Consider the following 19,568-nt stretch of genomic DNA (forward strand, 5'->3'; position numbering starts at 1 on the left):
ATGTCATATAACTGCATGTTTAACCTTCTCCACAGTTTTTATCACTGATAGAGTGATATATACAAGTATTTAAAATGTTACTACATGAATTCCGTTCTCTATTTCTAACCAAATATAGTAGTAACTCACTTGAAAGGCGGCAGTTCATTCCATCTTCCGCTTGCACCGACGGCCGGAACGCAAATATCTCGTCAAATAATGGAAGGATGAATCGAATCAATCGATGATAGCAACAATGCTGCGACAAATTAAGGCATACACGATAAAAAGGCTGCCTGCATGTCACATAATTGTGCGAAAGCAAAGCGTCAGGCACAGGATCACAGCATTTAATCTCAGCACATGGTGATGCCCTGTTGCAGCACACCCTCCTTGCAGGCCAGCATGTCATATTAGGGCAGATCTTATCGACATATGCCACTGAAACCCGATGATGTTCACAGTTTCACACAGGACATAAATCAGAATTACAGGTTGCAGCTGAAACAAGACGATGACATTCCTCCAAGGTTTTTTAGAATCTAGAATTACATTGCCAATTCCACTCTCATCTCTTCAGCAAACAACAAGCTAATTCTAAAGGGCGTTTTACATCCGCACAAATGCTACCGGGCACTTGTCCTAATCCCCACGATGCACAGCGTGGGGATAGCTTTCTAAAGGGTCGATCACCGATGGGTACATCATAAGAGCAAATCGCTAGAGGTCTCAACTAAACTCTTCCGTATCTGATCATCGGCTTTTCTTCCTGGTGTTAGCAGGAGAATTATTCTGCTCTGAAATCATCTTTAACAGATTGACAAGTGACCGCAATCTGTCCCACACACTAAGGCCGTAGAGAGTTTCAACGAGCAACTCTTGGAATTCAAATCCATTCTCGGAGACAGGATACTGAATAAAGATCATTAGCTGAGTATCAGAACAAGTAGTAAAGCCATACAATTGTTTTCAGACTACTTATCTGGGAATTAACATACCTGAATAGGTTTTGGGATCATGGTTTTAACATATGGCCACCATCTATCTTCTACAACTGCCTTGACAAGGCAGCAAGCCCGCAAACCTTCCACACCAGCAAATCTTCCAAATCCACTATCTTTGACACCACCGAATGGCAAAGACTGCACCAAGAAAGAGAAGCATACTTATATAGGCAGGATAACACCGAGCAATGAAGAAAAACATGCTTTCAGTAATACAATAAATGAAATGCCAAACATTACTACAAGATAAGCATGTGAGCTGCAAGAGATCTTTCCATGGTTAGAGATTATCATACTGGTGTTTTCTGTTGACTATTTCAAAGAATATAACACAAACTAGAAACTTCTAATTACCTACCTGACACATATAACTTGAAGCAAAATCATTGATTGCCGCAACACCACAGTGTAGCTGGGATGCTATTTTGATGGCACGCTTCTGGTTGCCAGAAAAGACAGCACAACCAAGACCGTACTTGGAGTCATTGGCAAGTTTGACAACTTCTTCATCGGAATTGAATTTCATGATTGGCAGAATAGGTCCAAATGCCTGTAAACCAGCAAAGAGCATTGGCAACACTAATAGCGTTAGTTCAAAAAGACGTGAGGCATTCTTTCAGGCTTACCTCTTCTTGCATAATTTTCATTGTGTGATTAACATTCACCAGGACAGTTGGAGGAAAGAATTGATCTACTGCATCTTCACCCAGATGGCCAAAGCTCCCTCTGCCAGCAATCTCAGCACCTTTGTCAACAGCATCATTAACAAGATTCTGAAGTTTCTCAGAGTGCTCTATCATACAGATAGCACCCATATCGTATCTGCCAGATAATGGAGGACCCTAGGAAAAGACAAAAGAGCAATGGAGCAAACCAAAAGATAAGCGCTGAGGCAAGATTACCAGCATGAATTAAAAATACGTTGGAAACTAATATCTGAAAACTTAAATAAGGTTGTTACGACACCTTAAGAAACTAATAGCTTAATATACATATTTCAGATAGCTCTAAACTGAAAAGATTCAGAAGATTTAGCCGTGTGAATACAATATGAAGTTATACAGAATGTTAGAAATGCAAAACAACACTGCCAGGTTAGCTGTTAATCTGCAATTTTGCACTTGCAAGATGAAGCACAGTAACAGTATCCAGGAATAATTTGAACATACATGAATATGATTTGCCACAGGTCTGTAATCTTGGTCAAAATCAAAAGAAAGGCAATACAAATTGCATGTCAGTACCGACTTAAGAGTACAATTTTGTGTACTTACGACAGATATAGATTTGATTATCTTCACCACTTGGGAAACAAATGTTGAATAGATATCCTTGTGAACATAAAATCTTTCAGCACCAGCACAGTTTTGTCCGCTAGATTGCAGGGCAGCTCTCACAGCAACTTGAACAACCTTCAAGTAATTAAGTGCCATGGTTTAGTTGCAGTGCTCGTTCAGAAAATATGCTTCTCAAAAGAAATGGCACATTGTTGAAGAAAACATGCTCTTCATGACAAAGAAACACTAAATTACACTTACACTGGGTAAGTCTACATCTTCACATACAATAAATGCATCTTTACCACCAAGTTCAAGAGTTACAGGTATTAATGTATCCGATGCTCTGTTCATGATCTGTGGCAAGCATTAAACAGAACATTAGAACAGAGGACAGTAAACGTGGACAAGAACTTCAAACAAGTACATAAACTTCAAACAGCAAGTAGGACTACATTTTTATAATGCTCCCTGAATTTGCTTTAGTTAAAAGTTATATGCTAGAAGACAGGTTGATTCCATATACAAAATAGAAGCACATCAGTTCTGAAACAGAATCTGTAGCTATAAAATGCATAACTGAACATGATTAATTGATTTAGTGTCCCAAAGTGAGCAAAACAACACTTCTCAGCACATCTACAGCAGTATAAAAATTGGCCGCAGCATGAGATTAAGAAACCACTAGTTCAGAGGAAAGCTATACCATCCTTCCAACACCAGGCGATCCAACAAATATTATTTTGTCGACTGAAGATACAAGAGCTTGACCTGTTTCCGCAAAACTATAAACAAGCCAAAAAAAAGAGAGACCAAGTAAGCCATGGTAAGCAATTATCCTGAATGCTAAAGAAATGCAGAGTAGTATTCATACCCAGTTATTATATGCACCAGATTATCTGGTGCACCAACAGCTGCAAGAGCTGCTTGTATGATACGAAAATAAAAGCAGCCTGACCAACTTGCATGCTCTGAAACCTATAAAAGGGCATCTTGCTGATCAAATATATAAATAGAGTTGAATAGTATTTAGCTTAGATAAAAAATGAATTCCGGTGATTAAAATGAAAAGTAGTTCTTATTTGCAGCAAAAGACAATATTCGTATGGCAGAGTAGTGTTGCAGATGTTTCGCTTAGCATAGCAAAAAAATGTTAATGATATAATTAGTACAGTATGGTTATGTGAATATGCTATCTCTTAGATGAGAACTGTTAATCTGAATATCTCTATCAGTGTTCAAAGCTGAGGACGTTTGACCATTCAAATTCTAAATGTCATATGTATATGAACAAAGGGAGTACAAAAAAGCAACATCTGATGGCTTACCTTTATAACTGCTGCATTACCAGAGAATATTGCAGCCAGCATTGGATTGAATACATTGTGGAAGGGGTAATTCCAAGACACAATCGCACCAATAACTCCAAGTGGATAGAACTCAACTTTTGCTTTCTTGTGAAGCATTGATCTCCCACAAGACCTGAGCAGAACTAAAATTAAAAGCAAGTAGGGGAATGCTTGTATTTAATTAGGATAAGGTAATAATTGAAGAAAGCACGAGTTTGTTGGGAGAAAACAAGCTCGGGTCTGTGAGGATATGGGGACTTGGATCCAAACCAAAATTCTAAAATTCCTTGAGTACCATCCATCATCCAAACACGCTAAGGTATCACCTCAGGTGTAAAGAAAGGAAGACTTCAGCAATGGTGCCACAGTACCTAATTGCTAACTTCCTATGTTACAGAATATTAATGTGTGGCTGCATGCATAAATGAAAAGGCTTATCTTTCCTGTGAAAGAACTAACATAAGTTGTGAGTCAATGTCTGTAGAATTCCCAACTATTTTGAGGTTTTAAACTTTTAATAGGTAGTTCATTTTGTATTCAAGACCAGAGTTCATTTGCTGTGTATTTCCAATGCTCACACCTGTTGAGCTACCAGACGGTCCCATATAATCACATCCTATTGCACATCGTAAAGACAAAGTGGTGAAAACAAAAGTAAGCTAACATAGAAAAGTTAATATAATCATTGACACAATATACAAGGCCCTAAGTTACTCTGTCTTTCAAATAGGAATGTTTCTAAGAGTCTAACCTGTATTCAGGTTTTAACCACTTCTCACCCTCATCCAAAAGCCAGGTAATCTTCTCACAGGTGGTCATTATCTCACCTAATGAAGCATCAACCATAGTCTTTCCAGTGTCCCGGGATGATATCCTGCACAGCACAAAATGTAGTTACCCTCAGATATTCCATGTTCTGGAAAATGTTATCAGGTGCAAAGGTGCAATAAAAGAAGAAATTGATCAGGCCTTCATGAACAGATGCAAGATAATGAAAATAGAAAGCACAACCAACAGCGTCTAGACTAATTTAAAGATAAGATGCCATTTTGAATTATGTCCTTACTCGCATATCAGATCCTGATGTTCAAGTATATATTTTAGAAGGATTCGAAGAAACTGGCGTCTTTGCTTGAAGCTGCTTTTTGCCCATATCTTTTGTGCTTTCCTGGCTTGCGCAACATGCTCCTTAACCTGATTAGTCAAAGAATTAAAGGCAACCAAAACAAAGTAGGATGTCACGCTAATGAAGTTACAAGAAACTGCAGTAACAAAAAGATACAAAATTTATTTGTTCCTTGATCACTACTTCAGAAAATCAAAATCGATTATGAACGACGAACTAGATCTCAGTTAATAATCCAAAAGATAATGACCCAGACAACTAAACCCTACATTATATGTTGTATTTAAAGGACCTAACAAAAGCAAGCCAGCAATATACCTCATCAGGCGTCAATGCAGGGAAGTATCCCAAGTATTTCATAGTTGCTGGCTCATAGCATTGGACCTTGTCAGTCTGAGCTCCTTTCCCCTTCCTTGGTGGTATCTGCAACAGAACATAAACTGAATGTGTTGTAAGCCTGTAATATCAAAGCAACCATGTGGCTCTGCTAGCTCTCATAAATCACATGCCACTGTGAGCCTTATTCAGCTGGAGTGAATCAATGCAACTTTTTTTTAAAAAAAAAAAAGAAAAGGTGCCTAGTGCTTATCTGAAACCTCTATCAGCACAAATCAGAGTTGACCATAGCATCAATTCGAAGAATTCAAATAGCACTCTGTTCAAGAATGCAGTTCATTTACATGTTATCATCTTACTGCATCTGGCCATTTTGAGCATGGGAATTTACCAAATTGAAGTTGGAGTATGTAACAACGTTTAACACTTGATGACCGCACACACTGTTGCCTGTTGCTTTCTCAAAAATTTAATAACCACGCCCCTGGAATTTGCTTGAACATAATTTCAATTTTCACAGAAATAGCAAGATTGTGGTACAGCATTGGAACAAGTCGCTAGACTTAAAAATCTAAAACTGGAAATTCCAGGCAGACAGTCTTTAAACATTTGTCCACTAACAGTAAGATAGCCATAGTACACCAGACAGTACCAACTCTTCAGACCTATGAGCACCTGAACTGAACCGAAATAGTGAAACGCAATACCTGAAAGCTAGACGCAATGTGCGATCCTATGTCATTGGAAATCTATGTGGAAGAAGCCGAAACAAGCAATGGCAGCAGAATGGGCCGGTTTGCGCATCAAAGCCAAGTAAGTGGAGACCGAGGGTGAATAGACAAAAGAAGCAGAGTGCAGATGCATATGAAGTAGTGAATCATCCCAGGGCAGTATAGAAGTGGAAGGAAAGGGGAAAGGGGATTAGTAAGTAGTTAAACTTACGTAGATGTAGCTATCCTCCTTGTTCTGGTTGGCGTCTTCGAGCACTGCATACAATAGAACCCGATCCGATCCGATACCATTAGAGTAAATCCCACATAAACCCCATGAGCCATGAGCTATGAGCAGAGCAATCTCAGAGGGAAATAAAAAATAAAAACAGTAAAACCTAAGTACCGTCGGAAGCGTCGACATCGATGGAGGGGACGGTGGGCGGGATGAGGAAGAGGAGGATGCGGCAGAGCGCGTAGGCGGCGGCGAGCACCAGGAGCGGCCACCACAACGCCATGGCCGGAGACTGGGGCGCCAACCCTAGGTCGCCGCGCGCGCGTGGCTCGGACTCGGAGCAGCAGCAGCAGCAGCAGCAGCAAGGGAGCGAGTTGAGGTTGAGGAACAACAAATCAAAATCAAAATCGAAATGGAAAAAAAAATCCAAGGGGGATCGATCGGATCGGGGGGCGTGCTGTGGCTTTATTCGTGGAGTGCAGCGCGACCGTGGCGAGATGCTTCTCTCTCAGTTCAGTTGCTACTTGCAAGTTGCAACTCACATTTCGACTCCTCTCATCTCGTCTCGTGTCCTCCGCCGTATATTATACTGGACTACTGCCCCACATTCACAGAAAATTCATTCGATCGTATATCTAGTTATCTACTCCCTCATCCGCTTTAAATTTAGGATTAATCGAATTCGTGCTAATATAATTTATATCATTTATTTGATTTTGGAAACGTTAGATCATATTATCGGCAGAAGTTGAGAGTTTGTCCTATCACGCAAATTCTACTTCTGAGACTTTTTGGCTATGTGCCATGGGCAGAGACCGGAGCGGAGATGTAATACATTTCTATTATCTTAAAAAAATAATTTATATCATTTTTTAAAAAATCATTTTAACTAATATAATTGAAACGATGTCATTATAATTTTGTGCCACTATTTAACCCTTCGACGTATTTTCTAACAAAAAAAATTAAGAGTAAATTTCATTTTGGGCCATGTATTTTTACCCATGTTGCAGCTTGGGCTAGGTTTTAGCTGAGTTTTTCACCTTGGACCACTTAATATAGCCATTTGTTTCATCCTGGACCACAGCCGGCCAGCCGCTCATCTTCTCGGAGTCCAACAGGCGACAACCCAGCACCAACGTGCACATCCGAACAAGCGTTGGCAGCGGCGGTGGTTACCGAACAAGCCATGCTCCACAATCCCAACCGGCCAACCCCAAGCTACACCTACAACCAAATGGGCGATGAAACATGCATGGCTTCCGTTCACTGAAGCGACAAAAATTGATGCAACAGCATCAAAATTAGAACAACTCAAACCATGAATTTGTGTTGCCTCCATCCCTGATGTAAGCACCAACAAATTACTACTCCAATTGCTATTTGAATCGATTCCCTTGCCTCGCCTCGCTGTTGTCGCTGATCCGCCATGAGCTCGCTGGCCTCGTCCTCGTCGACGGCTAGCGTAGTGCATCTCAACAACACGGTAGCTGCGAGGGACGTGATCTAGCAAGCCAAAATGGCCCTCATGGCCTAGAGCTAACCTACCATCGGCTGAACAGAGAAGTGCATGCGTCGCAGTGCGAATCAGCTGTATGTTGCTGCTAAACTCTCCTCGGATAGGACTAGGAGCTATTGGCGTTAATCAAGCACTTATCCCCTTGTGCTCACCACATCCTCCTCCCATCGATGGCCTAAACGCCATTCATGATGATAGCAACTCAAGCAGTACTAACCCACTGTCCCTGGTCCAAACTGCTACATTTTGATTTTGGTAAGGTTAGATGGTGTTAAGTGAAAAGATTGGTAAACCCCTGGTGCATTATGCAACTAGAATAATAAAAAGGGGTCCAAGATGAAATTTACTCAAAAATTAACCATCTTGGCCATCTCTTCCTCCATCCCCCTCTCTACTATTCTAGTGGCGGTGGACATCCAAATCACGAAGCCCCTCCAACAGAACCGTCCATGAGCACTGCGGACCGACGGGAGGACTAAGGAGGAGGCGATGCCCCGAGGTCGACTTTGCCATGGCACTTGGATACCCCCGTGGCGGTGGAGAGGGACGGGACATGGGCGGGCTTGACAACTGTAGCCATAGGAGAGAAGGACAGGTCTGGCGCACGGTCCTTCTACCTTCACGACGGAGGCACACTAAATCCACATGCACATGGGTATGGTGAGAAGTAGATGTTTGTGTAGCAGAGACAACAAGTGGAGCTGCATCCACCACAAACGGCTTTCCTCTGAAAACGAGCCAAACGCCACAACCCGGCTGTTGGTCGCTGTTGATTGTCACCATCTTAGACAGTCGGGGTCGCTAGCTGAGGCTACTATACGTGGTCTAAGGCGCCACACAATGGTATACGCGAGGGAGGAACAGAGGTGGGAAGGGAAGACGAACCGGTAAGCAGTGGTGGCGATTCGCTGAGGCAGGTTTGCAGCTGCCAATGCTTAGGAACCAGATCAAGAGATGCGAGACGAAGATGAGTGGAGGCAATTTGGTAAAAAAGAATAATGTCTCCGGTATCAACAGATTTATAATGGTATCATTTGAGTTAGTGAATTGTAATAGGATTTTCCAAATTAAAACAGGAAAAAATATGATGGTATGAATACAATTAATCCTTTAAAGTACATGCTATTGTAACTTTGTTTTAATTCAAAAAATTTTATCTTTAACTATTGATTTCTAAAAATCCGTGTTGTTGAACAATATGTTTCTCATGGTAGATCTATTAAAACGTAAATCATATAAGTATGAATTTAATGTTTGACTTAAAAAAAAAAACTAAAACAGCCAGTAATTTGAGACTGAGGAAATTAACTCCTCATGTCCATGTATAGTTTTGCATGTATTACCAATCAGCACAGTCACGGCAGTGTTTTCAAACAAAATGAACTGAAAAAACATTCATAAGACCATAACAAGATAAGCAGATATGTGGTTTTTGGTTCCACATGATACAACAAAAGAAGAGAAAAAGGGGAAATCAGCGATTATTGTTATCTGATCGAAGTACAATCATACAACAGAACCTGCATCCCCGCTTATCTGATCGAAAACTTCACCGAAACTGAAAGTGGTAGATAGCATGCATGCATTTGCATATTCTGTTGTGCAGATCAATGCGTCTCTCTTTATGAAAACTAATTAAAATCAGTTATCATCATTATTATACTATAATAGAGAGCTTTCACAGATCTCACTATAATAATGTTGTGTCAGATTACAGATTTGGATTGACCCAAATTGAGTTCATCCTATCCGTGACACCGTGATAGCTTGGATAATACTTGCGTGCCTCAAAATCATAGAAAGCGCTCCGGTTGGCGTCTCCGGCGTCGTTGCATCCTCCAAACTTTGGCAAATATATCCTGTTACAGGCAATGTCCCGCGGCGCCGGCATCATGATCGCGTTCCAGTTATCAACGAACAAGACGGCACCATCCAACCTCTCCAATTTGGTGGTCCATGCCATCTCACACCTGTTGAGCCTGAACACGCTGATCGCCCCATCGCTGTGCGGCCTGAAAACGGCGATCAGGTCGCCCATGAACTCCAGCAGATGGCAGTACATGTCACCTGGCATCGGATCATCACCAAAATTATTGCCATCCACAAGTACAGGCGCCTCCGGCTTGTCAAGAACTCTCCATGTCGTGTTGTTGGGGTTGAAGACGGCGAGGCCACCACGGGTCCCCAAGCAGTAGAACTCGCCGTCGTAGAACACCGGGTTGCAGTACGCCGTCCGGAACGGGGTGTGATCGTCGATTCGCTGCATCGTCCACTGCTCGTCTCCCGCGCCACAGCGTGACGTAGACGCTGCGGTTTCGCCCCGTCGGATTCCGGTCTTTCTCGACGGAGAACGCGATGCAGTCAGGAGACGTCGGCGCCGCAGACAAGCATATGCCGTCGAACTGGTTGCCGGCGGGGAACGTCGCCTCCGGGAACTCGAACATTTCTCCGGTGAACGGGTTCGTCGCGTACATGTACTTGTCGCCTCTCGTCGCAAGCACCCATCCGTCGTGTCTCGAGGAGAAGAGCAGCATCTGGAAGTGATCCTGGGACTGAACCAGGCCTGCACGGTTGTTCTTCATGGTGTACTCCTGCTCGACGATTGGGTCGAACAGCTTGTAGACGCCGGTAGAAGTGGAGCAGATGCTCATGAGCATCGGGTACGTCGAGTATCTCTGCGCGTAATGGATGGGCTTCACGATGGAGCTCCATCCCTTGCAGACTTGTCGCAGATGGAAGTAGTCGATATCTTTGACACGATCTCCTCTACCATGTCAGTAGGAAGACCACACCAGCATGGTGATGCTTGTTCGGAGGCGATGTCGACGACAGAGATACCATCGCCATTTTCCTGATCGATTTTGCTGCTTGAATGTACAATGGCGCCTGAATAATGTTAGTTGTGTCGTCGACGATGGAGCTAATTGGTGCAGGAAGGAGCCAGTAGATTGAATCGTTGGAGGTGAGATCGGGCAGCAGGGTGAAGGTGGTAGTCCGATCATCCAGGCGGATAGTGTAGAGGCGAACACCATGGCGGCATCGTTGGTGGAGGAGGTAGACGCAGTCGGGGCGTATCCCTGCCTTGGTGGCGTCGGACATGACGACGCAGTTGTCAGCGACAAAGATGGCCCTGTCGCCGATGGTGTCCACCTTGCGCCACACGTAGTCGCCGCCGTCGTCGGTGGCGTGGACGAGGCGATGCAGGTCAATGTCGAGGAGCTCCGAGTCGCGGGCGCCGTAGCCGTAGTGGCGCAGCAGGAACACCTCGCCTTGTGATTCTACCAACATTGCGTTGGCCATGGAGTGGATGCAGCTGGGCTCTGGAATGCCTCTCCGCTCGATGTGGGGAGGGTAGGAGGAGACGTCGAGCATGGCGATGGAGCTCATATCGGTGGGCACGTACATTTTACCTTGGCAACTGACGATGTCGCCCATGAGTAGGAGTTCGTCGTCGTCGTCGTCATCGGTGTCGAGCTGCCACCAGTCGTCCTCGCCGGGCCGGGTGTAGGCGAGATAGGTGTCCATGAAGGTGGAGAAGACAATGGTGCAGTCGGGCGAGAGCGGGGACGAGGAGATGGCACACCTGCGAAGAGGCTCCAATGGCGTGTCCAGTGGGGGCAGAGAAATAATGGTCATGTCGTCAAGAGGAGAGACGAGGAAGCAGTGGTTGGAGGAGGCGGCGTCCAACATCAAGAGCCATTGGCCTTGCAAGCAAGCCAAGCATTGTTTACCCTTGAGCTCCAGCATTTGGTGCCGCCATGCCGATGGGTTGTTGGTATTGCTGTTGTGTTGAGAAAAAGGGTCCATGAGCGTGGGTGGCTCGTTGTCATTGCCCTCGGCAAACTTGAAGACGAGGAGTGGTTTTGACGACGATTCCATCTCAAGTTCAACAGCAGGCAGCATGACAATGGATTATTTGCCGTCTTAATTTGCTTGCTGTATCAATCGATCTACAGTCATCGATCGTTGCTAAGTCAAAACTGAATAATAATATAATCTATACGTATAAAATACATATCTCTATCTCTATTTTTACTATTATAAAAATTAAAGATGTTTTTGCCAGTATTTTGATACGTCATTTGTGTATGAGTCGTTTTTTCAATTCGTTTGCTTTTGGAAATACATATCCGTATTTGAGTCGGATTTAAGTTCGTTCGCTTTTGGTAATACAGAAAAAATCATATAAGAAATCTATTTAAAAAAGCTCACATGCTAACTTGAGACGATCGAAGTCCTAACTACGGTCCTGTTCACTTTGATGCTATTTTCAACCTTACCAAATTTTGGTAAAGTTACAAAAAAAAAAGTAGCTACATTTAGTTTGCTACCAAATTTTGGTAACTTGCCAAAATTTTGGCATCAAAGTTTTTTGGCATCAAAGTGAACAGGCCCTACAGCTCATGATTTAGGGCCTGTTCACTTTGATGCAAAAAAAAACCTTACCGAATTTTGACAATGCCAAAATTTTGGTAGGATTTCTTATGTAATTACCAAAATTTGACAGCAAACTAAATGTAGCCACTTTTTTGGCAACTTTATCAAAATTTGGTAAGGTTGAAAATGGCACCAAAGTGAACAGGCCCTTACTAAAAAATATATATATCTAAGCAAACTGCTACAATGAATTTCATCTTAACCAAACCATATAAATTAAAATAAACTTTATCCGTTGCAACACACGGATATTTTTTTCTATTTATATATAAATAACGAAGAATGGATTAACCGATACATACTTTACATATAACAGCGCAAGCGATGCGTGGCGATCGAGTCATCAAATCGAAGCTCCTCCCCTCGGCCTGATCGATTCGATTCGAGTCGCCTGCCGCGGTGACGGTATATATACAAGTAGAGGTAGATCGACTTAGTCCGAGTCGGAGCGATTTGGGAAAGGCAAGTGCTATTTGGGCCAAAAATAGTTCCAGCCCAGCACAATACATTATTCCTGGCAGGAAAAAGTTCATTTGTGGTCCCTAATCTTGTAGACTTGTACTGAGTTTCAAAAACTGAAATAGCATATATAAGGCATCTCTAATCTATCTATCTATCTATTATATTATTAAAGGAATAGAAAAATTAGCCTCCACGTTCGCTCTCATGGTCTAGAAATTCTCACATTAATCGGAGAAAAAGAAAAAGCAGAGTCCATATAGAAATACAATTTAGAAATAGCTAAAATTCGGAAAAAATAATGAATATTAGAAGAGGAAACTAGAGTCCATATAGAAATACAATTTAGAAATAGTTTGAAATTCGGAATTAAAAAATAAGGAATATTAGAAGAGGAGACTAGAGTCCATATAGAAATACAATTAGGAAATAACTGAAATTCAGAATTAAAAATAAGGAATATTAGAAGAGGAGACTAGAGTCCATATAGAAATACAATTAGAAAATAACTAAAATTCGGAATTAAAAATAAGGAGTATTAGAGGTAGAGTATAGAGTCCATATAGAAATACAATTAGAAAATAACTGAAATTCGGAATTAAAAATAAGGAGTATTAGAAGTAGAGTATAGAGTCCATATAGAAATACAATTAGGAAATAATAGAAATTCGGAATTAAAAATAAGGAATATTAGAAGTAGAGTATAGAGTCCATATAGAAATACAATTAAGAAAAAAAAATAGAAATTCGGAATTAAAAAATAAGGAACATTAGAAGTAGAGTATAGAGTCCATATAGGAATTTAAAACTAACAAAAAATTGGAATAAACATAATAAAATTAAAAGTAGAGTTTAGAGTCCGTATAAAAGTACAATTTACAAATAACTGAAATTCGAAATTAAGAAAAAGATGTAAAGAAGAGTTTAAAGTCAATATAGGAATACGATTTAGAAGTAACTGAAATTCAAAATTAAAAATTAAAGAATATTGAAAGATGAATTTAGAGTCCACATATAAATACAATTAGAAATAATAAAAATTCAGAAATAAAAATAAATAATATTGGAAGAAGAGCATAGAGTCTATATAGAAATACAATTTACAGAAAATTCGGAATTTTAAAAGAAATATTAAAAGACGAGTCTAGAGTCCATATAGGAATTAATAATATGAATATTGCAAATATACATGTTAGTTATTAATTATTTTTAATATCAAATTTTAGTTATTTGTAAATTTAATATCAAAATTTAACATGTATATAAAATATAATATGAATATTACACATTAATAATATAAATATTACACATTAGTATTTTTATAAAGTTATTGTAAAATTTAAAATTATATTGTCGTTTTAATATATTTGAATAATGTAATGAGAAAACATATATGCTGTTTAGGGTGGAAAATAACGTCTAAGATCTCGTTTGTTTAGATATACATATATGTGCGGGCGTGCCAGTGTACCTAAATACACAATGTAAACAAAACATAGGGAACATGCTCTTTATTAATCTTAAAAGATCATAAATACAAATTCCCAATATATATGTATGCGCTCTTCATAATCTGTCATTGGACAGATCTGACTTGTGTGATGCGGTCTCCTGGTTCCTGGGGCCTCGAGAAGCTCCCAGTTAATTACCTCTGCAAGTCTAGGCCTGCAAGAGAACCTCCGATTAAGCTACTCGTGGTCGTCTCGTCGTCTTCGCTTCGCGTTCTCCATGCATGGTTGTGATGATGATGATGCAGATGTGTGTGTGTGAGTGCCGGCAGCGATCCACAGCCTCGTCGGTCCGTGCGCCGATGTTGGTAGCGTGGCCTTCGTATTGGCTTCGCCTGCCCTCCGTCGTCTAGCCTCATCGGTCTTAAACAACGTGTCGATGTAGATTGTTGGTGAAGACATGCATGGAGTTGCGTAGCTCGAACGACTTAACGTCACAGCAATTGCGTCGAGATTAGATTAGAGAAGAATCAGGGAATTGTTGGAGATAATCAGCGCGTGTAATAGCTAGATTTAATCACAGCTAACACCCCGTTGAGAAGGACAAGAATGAACAGGACTTGTTGCATGGCACTATAGCACTTTGATGATGTGTCGTCTTCCGATTGGTCGGCCATGTTGCCACTATAATTAGCTTAATTAGCATGCTTGCATTTGCTAACTTCCCGTCATTTGCTAACTTCACGTCGTTGCCACGAACACTGGATGTTCAAAACATTCAACATATATAATCAAACCTAATGTTATTTGAAACAAACAAACATTCCTTAGGAATAGAACCCGACACTACAATAAAAACGTTCAACACCTACGATCTTGTACGAGAATTAAATCCAAGGCAATTTTGAGATTTTACTGACAGCAAAATACATGCGGCCGCATCTTAAGTCAAAACCGAAACCAGCGAAGGAGGGGAGGGATGTTTCACAAGAAAATTGATCAAATACATTAACGTCAAATAAAGACACACTAACAGGGATTTTCTTTTCACGAAAAAAAGAACTTAACATGAAAAAAAAAAGGGACGGAGATCACCATGGTTCCTCCAAACTTGTTTGGAGCAACATCAAAAGAAAACGTGGAAAATTTAGACGATGGATGAGGAGATATGAGAAATAGGAAGCAGCAGAGTTCGATCCCAACTCCCAAGAAGAGGGACGAAAACAGAGGTTGAAACGTGAGTGAAGGGACGAAACAGAGATCACCATTGCTGTGGTTGCTCGTCCCCTTCCTCCTAAAAAAACACCATGGAAAAAGAAAAAAACAAAGCGAAGCTTAGAAACAGTTTAGAACGGAAAGAGGGGACAGAAATCACCATGGTTCTCAATGCTCTTGCCTCCATAGTCCTCTAATAAAGAACAAGACCCAAAATCAAATCAAAGCGTAAGCAGCATGTGTACGAGATCAAGAAGACAGACGCACTCACTCTACTACTCGATCGAGAAGAAGAGAAAGATGATGAAGAAGAAAAAACAAGAAGGAGCATACACATTAGTTTCAGAAAATGTTAAACGAATAAGAGGAAGAGGAAGGAAGTGGGGAGCTCGTCGCCCCTCCGTTCAACAGCAACTCAAAAGAAAAGAAAAGAAAAGAGAAGGAGAGGACTAGGAGGGATGAAGGGACAGAGATCATCATAGCTATCGTTGTTCGTCGCCCTCCTCCTTCTCACCAAAAGCAACATATATTCACCATGGAAAAAGAAGTAATCAAGTAAAGAGAAGAAGAACAAGTAGAATTCAGCAGCAAACTCAACAACAGAAATGAGAAGGGGGAGCCGGGAGCGAGGGAAGGGACAGATATCACCATGGCTATTGGTGTTCGTCGCCCTCCTCACCAAAAGCAACACTCGCCAAGACGAAGAAGAAGAGATTACACAAGCTTTACCCGCTCGAGAAGAAAGAGAATAGAGACATGGAAACAGCTTAGAACGGGAAGAGGGGGGCAGAGATCACCATGGTTCTCGATGCTCATGCCTCTCTACTCCTCCCAATAAACAACAAAATCCAAAATCAGAGAGGCATGTATACGAGATGAAGAACAGACTCACTCACACTGTCGATCAAGAACAACGAGATGAAGAACAGACTCACTCACACTGTCGATCAAGAACAAGAAGAACACGAACACAACAGCAAGAAGAAGAACAACAAGAACAAGAAGAAGAATAAGAAGAAGAAGAAGAACAACAACAAGAAGAAGAAGGGGAGGAGGAGGAGGAGCGAGTAAGGCAGAGAGATCACCACGAGTATCTGTGTTTGTCGCCTTCCTCCTCAGTCCTCACCAGTAAATTTGAAGAAGAGAAGAAGAAATCAACCGAAACCCGAAAGAAAAAGAAAAAGAAATGAGTTAGGAATGGACAAAGATCACCATTAGTATCGGCTTGCCGCCAAAGCTTCCACCCTCTGTCTCTCTCTCGGTCTCGGGTTGCACTCTCCACTCTCCCCCTCCCCGCAGACACAATCCCTTCTTTATTGTTCGACAAAAATGGCCCATCAATGACCTAACCCACGCGAACGACGAGCCCTCCCTCTTATTGAAAGACGCATCAAGCGCAGCAAACCATATATATTTATAAAAAGGAAATATTAACATAAAGGCATTAATTTTGACTAAATTTATAATAAAAATATATTAGTATTTTCAACACAAAACAAACATATATTATTAAAATATATTCAATGTTGAATTTAATGAAACTAATTTAATATTTTAAATATTGTTAAACTTTTCTATAAACTTGGTCAAACTTAATAAAGTTTAACTAGACAAACGACTTATAATATGAAACGGACGGATGGAGTAGATATTTCCTTTGTGATACTTGCCGAACCATCTTTGCTGCAACATTCTTGCCAAAATTTTTCTCAAAATTTATTGTTACATGGGGCGTACAAAAAATTAAGTCATAATTTAAGTTTCGCTAAGTGTTGCAAATAATGATGTAACTGCAATCATCCCTGGCGATTCTGTCTGCCCACGCCTTTGAAAAATCTTAACACTTCGCTAGCTTGTTTCTGTCTCAGTATCACAATGGAAAGCTACATCAAATATTTCATTGCACATTGGGAGCAAGCTCATCGAAATCCCTTTTATTCGCTGCTGGGAATATTATTGTCTTTACTGCACTTCTCCTGGCAGCAATTGTTTTCCCTTTGACCTGTTTCAGGAGGATATAGAGTGCATGAGGGTGACAATCCAGTGTTTATATGCATGGAATAGCACACAAAGATCAATGATCATATCGATAGCATCTCAAGATTGACCTTTTCTGGAGATTAGCATGAATGATAATTTTCTCAGCATATTATAAAATCGATCATGAACGTTATGTGGTTTGTTGATCAATCACTAATTAAAAGAGAAATCAAAGATGAAAGGCATAGGAGGATCAATCCTCTGGTTGTAATAATGAAATCACTTGCTGTTCCCTTAAATAAGAGAGATTTCGATATTCCTTGTTTCAAAATTCAGACATGGAAGGCATAGTGGAAAAAAATCAGATATAAAAGGCATGGGTCGTGTGTGTAAATGTCTGTAGCATTCCCGACTATTTTGAGGTTTTAAACTTTTAATAGGTAGTTCATTTTGTATTCAAGACCAGAGTTCATTTGCAGTATATTTCCAATGCTCACACCTGTTGAGCTACCAAACAGTCCCATATAATCACATCCCATTGCAAATCGTAAAGACAAAGTGGTGAAAACAAAAGTAAGCTAACATAGAAAAGTTAATATAATCATTGACACAGTATACAAGGCCCTAATTTACTCTGTCTTTCAAATTGGAATGTTTCTAAGAGTCTAACCTGTATTCAGGTTTTAACCACTTCTCACCCTCATCCAAAAGCCAGGTGACTTCTCACAGGTGGTCATTATCTCACCTAGTGAAGCATCAACCATAGTCTTTCCAGTGTCCCGGGATGATATCCTGCACAGCACAAAATGTAGTTACCCTCAGATATTCCATGTGCTGGAAAATGTTATCAGGTGGAATAAAAGAAGAAATTGATCAGGCCTTCATGAACAGATTGAAGATAATGAAAATAGAAAGCACAACCAACAGCATCTAGACTAATTTAAAGATAAGATGCCATTTTGAATTATGCCCTTACTCGCATATCAGATCCTGATGTTCAAGTATATATTTTAGAAGGATTCCAAGAAACTGGCATCTTTGCTTGGAGCTGATTTTTGCCCATATCTTTTGTGCTTTCCTGGCTTGCGCAACATGCTCCTTAACCTGATTAGTCAAAGAATTAAAGAAAACCAAAACAAGGTAGGATCTCACACTAATGAAGTCTGTAGTAACAAAAAATACAAGATTTATTTGTTCATTGATCACTACTTCAGAAAATCAAAATCAATTATGAATGACGAACCAGATCTCAGTTAATAATCCAAAAGATAATGACCCAGACAACTAAACCTACACTACATGTTGTAATTAAAGGACCTAACAAAAGCAAGCCAGCAATATACCTCATCAGGCGTCAATGCAGGGAAGTATCCCAAGTATTTCGTAGTAGCTGGCTCATAGCATTGGACCTTGTCAGTCTGAGCTCTTTTCCCTTTCCTTGGTGGTATCTGCAACGGAGCATAAACTGAATGTGTTGTAAGCCTGTAATATCAAAGCAACCATGTGGCTCTGCTAGCTCTCAGAAGTCATAACATGCCACTGTGAGCCTTATTCAGCTGGAGTTAATCAATACAACTTAGAAAAAAAAAAGTGCCTAGTGCTTATCTGAAACCTCTATCAGCACAAATCAGAGTTGACTCATAGCATCAATTCGAAGAATTCAAATAGCACTCTGTTCAAGCATGCAGTTCATTTACATGTTATCATCTTACTGCATCTGGCCATTTTGAGCATAGGAATTTACCAAATTGAAGTTGGAGTATGTAACAACGGTTAACACTTGATGACCGCACGCACTGTTGCCTGTTGCTTTCTCAAAATTTAATAACCACAGCCCTGGAATTTGCTAGAACACAATCTCAATTTTCACGGAAATAGCAACATCGTGGTACAGCATTGGAACAAGTCGCTAGACTTAAAAATCTAAAACTGGAAATTCCAGGCAGACAGTCTTTAAACATTTGTCCACTAACAGTAAGATAGCCATAGTACACCAGACAGTACCAACTAGTATTCTTCTTCAGACCTATGGGCACATGAACTGAACCCAAATAATGAAACGCAATATTTGAAAACTAGATGCAATGTGCGATCCGATTAGAGTAAATCCCACATAAACCCCATGAGCCATGAGCTATGAGCAGAGCAATCTCAGAGGAAAATAAAAAAATAAAAACAGTAAAACCTAAGTACCGTCGGAAGCGTCGACATCGATGGAGGGGACGGTGGGCGGGATGAGGAAGAGGAGGATGCGGCAGAGCGCGTAGGCGGCGGCGAGCACCAGGAGCGGCCACCACAACGCCATGGCCGGAGTCTGGAGCGCCAACCCTAGGTCGCAGCACAACCAAGACCATACTTGGAGTCATTCGCAAGTTTGACAACTTCTTCATCGGAACTGAACTTCATGATTGGCAGAATTGGTCCAGATGCCTATAAACAAGCAAAGAGCATTGATAACACTAATAGCATTAGTTCAAAAAGACGTCAGGCATTC

The 19,568-nt window shown here is 40.9% G+C and overlaps 1 protein-coding gene and 1 pseudogene across 2 annotated transcripts; both read right to left on the reverse strand.

Moving 5' to 3' along the window:
• Positions 1-387: 387 nt before the first annotated feature.
• LOC127780668 (aldehyde dehydrogenase 22A1) lies at positions 388-19,479 on the reverse strand. Of its 2 annotated transcripts, none has more exons than XM_052307603.1 (14): positions 19,268-19,479; positions 6,014-6,057; positions 5,054-5,158; positions 4,676-4,803; positions 4,361-4,483; positions 3,589-3,742; positions 3,135-3,238; positions 2,967-3,045; positions 2,522-2,617; positions 2,258-2,395; positions 1,610-1,825; positions 1,342-1,533; positions 978-1,121; positions 388-891 (listed from the first exon to the last, which is right to left on the reverse strand). In XM_052307603.1, exons 1-14 carry the CDS (start codon positions 19,377-19,379, stop codon positions 733-735), a joined length of 1,794 nt encoding a protein of 597 aa, XP_052163563.1. In that variant the 5' UTR covers positions 19,380-19,479; the 3' UTR covers positions 388-732. The 2 variants fall into 2 exon arrangements, with proteins under 2 accessions (XP_052163563.1, XP_052163562.1); XM_052307602.1 differs by lacking the exon at positions 19,268-19,479 and adding an exon at positions 6,188-6,570.
• LOC127780667 (uncharacterized) lies at positions 9,500-11,414 on the reverse strand (annotated as a pseudogene).
• Positions 19,480-19,568: the final 89 nt, after the last annotated feature.

The sequence above is a fragment of the Oryza glaberrima genome, chromosome 7 (genome assembly GCF_000147395.1).
Source record: "Oryza glaberrima chromosome 7, OglaRS2, whole genome shotgun sequence".
Taxonomy (NCBI): domain Eukaryota; kingdom Viridiplantae; phylum Streptophyta; class Magnoliopsida; order Poales; family Poaceae; genus Oryza; species Oryza glaberrima.